Source organism: Dipodomys ordii, unplaced genomic scaffold (genome assembly GCF_000151885.1).
Source record: "Dipodomys ordii isolate 6190 unplaced genomic scaffold, Dord_2.0 Scaffold6, whole genome shotgun sequence".
In the NCBI taxonomy this organism is placed as follows: Eukaryota; Metazoa; Chordata; class Mammalia; order Rodentia; family Heteromyidae; genus Dipodomys; species Dipodomys ordii.
The window spans coordinates 17304595-17308345 of NW_012267222.1; the positions used below are offsets into that span (position 1 = coordinate 17304595).

At 56.5% G+C, this 3751-nt stretch overlaps 1 protein-coding gene across 5 annotated transcripts in view; it reads right to left on the reverse strand.

Annotated features, from left to right (window-relative positions):
- Nucleotides 1-3751, reverse strand: part of Pqlc2 (PQ loop repeat containing 2) — a 35311-nt gene that overhangs the window by 17433 nt on the left and 14127 nt on the right. For 4 of the 5 annotated variants that reach the window (XM_013034229.1, XM_013034196.1, XM_013034221.1 and 1 more), the window contains exon 8: nucleotides 1913-2531. In XM_013034229.1, the coding sequence (XP_012889683.1) occupies nucleotides 2460-2531 (72 nt within the window). In that variant the 3' untranslated portion in view covers nucleotides 1913-2459. Of the gene's footprint in view, nucleotides 1-1912; nucleotides 2532-3751 lie in introns of those variants that run through there. The other variant, XM_013034204.1, reaches the window with a different exon arrangement.

Below are 3751 nucleotides of genomic sequence, written 5' to 3' on the forward strand. Positions count from 1 at the left end.
GAGCCACAGCACCACTTCTGGCTTTTTTTCTTTTTGCTTATGTGGTGCTGAGGAATCGAACCCAGGGCCTCATGCATGCAAGGCAAGCGCTCTACCACTAAGCCACGTTCCCAGCCCACTTTCTCTCATTTTATAGATTGGTTATAATTTGTATCTCTTCAGTATAAATTGTAAAGATGTGACATTTCTAAAATACAAACATAGTGGTTGAATGTCTCTAGCATATAAAATATTGCATCAAGTAATCGGCCTCACTGAGTTGTTTCCAACTTGGGCTAAGTTTTCAGGAAAGGATCCTTCGAAAAAATAGGTGGCGTCACCCTCCCAGCTGTCAATGAAATCTTTCTGGTTGCTGACTGGTAGTTTCTGAGTCCAAGGTAAAGACTCACAAATGTGGCAAGATGGAATTATATCCTCACTACCCCTACCTTCCCACTCAGATTTTAATAATAGCCGATTTGCTATCATTTATCTACCATGCATTTCACCCACATAAAGCAGTTGTCATTGTGATGGGGGGGGGGAGAACGTGCCTGTCTCCTTCACTGAAGCCAGAATCCTTTGATGGACAGTGAATGCCTCAGCCATTGCCTGCTCTGCTGGGGATACAGTGCTGATCGTGAGAGCTGGTCTTGGTCCAGTGGCGAGGTTGAGAGTGTGGGCAGGAGAGGCGACTGTGTCCTCGGGCCTGGCTCCGGCAGAGCTAGATCAGTACTTAGCCATGGGGCCGGCACCAAGCTGCTTCCCAAGAGCTCAGGTCCCACCCCTCAGCTCCTGTGAAGGCCGGGCGGGATGGGAGAATGTCGGGCAGAAAGCCATAGCTTGCCAGGACCACAGACATGGCCATGATGACCCCCAGACCTTGGGCCTCTAGGGGAAGGCAAAAGTGCCACGGGCGGGCTGCTGCGCCCCCTTCTGGAGAAGGAGGGAACTGAAAGTTGTCCTGGGAGGGCCTGACAGCTTGCAGACATGTGGAGATGGTACCTGGCAGCCAGCTTCTCCTGCCCCACACCCTATCTATCCCTGGGACTTCGGAGAGGCAAAGCCTCTATCTGCTGGGTGCCAGGCCAGACCCTGAGCAAGGCTTTTTATAGGGGACACGTCATTCCACAGTTAACATACTGCAGGTGAGCATGGAAGCACATACCTGGAATCCCAGCACTTGGGATTCGGAGGCAGGAGGATGAATTTGAGACCAGACTGGATTGCTTACATATAACCCACCGTGACAGGCACCTTTGGAGCCGCCTAGGCTGACCAGCCCCCCCCCCACCCCCCCGTAGGGCCTCAGGTGTACAGTTGTTTCTGTAGTTGAGCCTAAACCTGAAAGTGAAGCATCCACACCTTAGGCCACACTGAGAGAGGTGGGCCAGGGGGAGAAGGGGAAGACACCAGAGATGCCGCTGTGACCCCACCACAGCCGCTTCAGGCGGGATGGACAGACTACCCGTGGGCCACGTGCCAGGCAGGGCGTAAGCCCATACTCACATCTCATTTAATCAGCATGCTGTTTCGAGGCCACACGTGGTCCCACAGGATGAGCAGGCTGACGCCTGTGCCCAGGCCCTCCTGGGCCGAGTGCCACGGGCTGGGGCAGCCAGCGGGGTCCACCAGCCCCGCCCCCACACATGACTCCATCCAAGCCTGGAAGGCTGGGGAAGACTGGGCTTTGGAGCTCTCATCTAGATGTTTCCTGAGGGCAGGAGACAGGCCTGGCTTCTGATCGTGCAAGGAGGTGGGCAGAGTTGGGACCAGGCCAGCAGGTGGCCCCTCTGCTGGCAGACACGCGCAGGCTGGCGACTGGACAGAACAGGGTCAGGAGACCAGAGAAGCTGGGGCCCAGAAAGCCCAGCTCAGGGCCAAGCCCCGCCCACCGCCTTCCTCTGTTACCTCCTGGCACCACCTCCAGGGAACCCCTCCCTGTTAATCCTCCAGAGGGACGCATGACCCTCACATTGTCCACCCACAGGCGATGAGCTAATGGCCAGCGTGGGCCGAGACGTATCCACCTGCTGCTCCCGACCTGCCCTGAAGCAGGGTTGCTGCATCCTGGCCACTGTGTCCCCACAGCCAGAGAGAGCACAGACACTCATCCAAAGAAACCAGGGGCCCCGGACGCTGCTCTGGGCTCAGCCTGGTCCCTGCCAGCCACCGTGTCCCACCAGAAGCCCAGAGGTCAGTACCCCAGGAAGGAGCAGCGGACGCAGGCTCCGGGCGGGGAGTGCCGTTTACTAGTCAATGGCTGTGTGGGGGAGGGGCCATGGCCCGCCCCCAGGACGTGCGGGTGGAATGAGGTAGTGGAAAGGGCGCCTTGGGTCCTGCCAGGCTCCCTGGGGAGGCTTGTCCGTGGAGGCCATCCTGCATCTGGAAGGCTGAGTCCGTCGGGTCAGTCCGGAAGGACTGGGGCTTGGCAGGGGGCAGCTGGGTCAGGCGGTCCCCACCGTCCATCCGTCCAGGGCTCAGCTGTGGAGGAGGGGCTCGTGCTCTGGCGAGGTGGGGCGGTTCCTGTACACCAGGAACTGGATGGAGATCTGAGGGGCAGGTCAAGGCCACACGAAGCAGTAGCAGACAGGGCTGGGCCTTCCCCACAGCAGAGCCGGGGGGGGGCAGCTCCCCACCCTCTGTCTCCCCCACCCTCCACTGGCGGGGGCCAGCCTTCACCTCCCAGCCTCGCTCTTGCTGTCCTCCACACTAAGGGTACTCAGGCAGCTTCCTTCGCCCTGTCCTGTCTGTCACCAAGGCCACCACCGCTTAAACCTTCCGCTTGCTGCACCTGGCAGGCTCGGCAAACGTTCCAGCAAGGGCCAGGTTTGCTTTCTCACAAATGAGACCGGAATAGGGTCCTGTTTGGGTGCCAAGTGACCATTGATAGAGTACTGGGTCACCCTGGGGCAGTTCACACACCAGGGCTGGAGTCTCAGCCCTGGTCACACAGTGACAGTTAACTCAGATGAAAACACAGAAGCACAGAGAGGTTGATGGTCAAGCCCTACATCACACAGCTAAGAAGCAGTGAAGGTAGGATTTGAACTCAAAGTTCTTTGACTCTAATTCACTCATGGGTGTCCCTCTGGTCCAGCTTTCATTCTTGAGACCTGGACACATGAACTCCCATTCTCAGGACCTATGCAGAAGCTGTTTCTGGAACTCTCCCCTGCCTAACTTCTTTTCCTTCAGGCTACATTTTAAGAGACACTTGTGGAAGCCTTTGTTTACCCTATAAGCCTGGACAGTTGGGAGCTATCTTCTTGCTGTCACAACAGCACCTGGTACCACTGTAATAAAGTAACTTCCCGATCATCCCATGCGTCCTGACTCCCAGCTGGACCGGCAGCCTCCCCCAGGTAAGCCTGAGCATTCCAGCCTTGCTCCCTGATGCATGAGCCAAGGCGCCAGTTGGTGCCTGGCACACAGGAAGTGGATGCTCTTAAATAGATAAGATGGATGGATGGGAGGTTGGATGAGTGGGTGGGCAAAGGAACAGATAGATGGATGAATGAGTGGGTGGGAGGTTGGATGGGTAGGTAGATGGACAAATGGGAAGTTGGCTGGATGAGTGGATAGTGATAGGCAAATGTATGGATGGTGAATGGGTTGGAAGTTGGATGGATGGATGGAGGGAGGGAGGGAGGGAGGGAGAGAGGAGTGGATAAACAGGCAAGTTTTAGATCGACGAATACATGTGTGGATGGATTAAATGATGGGTGATGACGGATGGATGAATGGATGGGCGGATGGATGGATGGGTGGG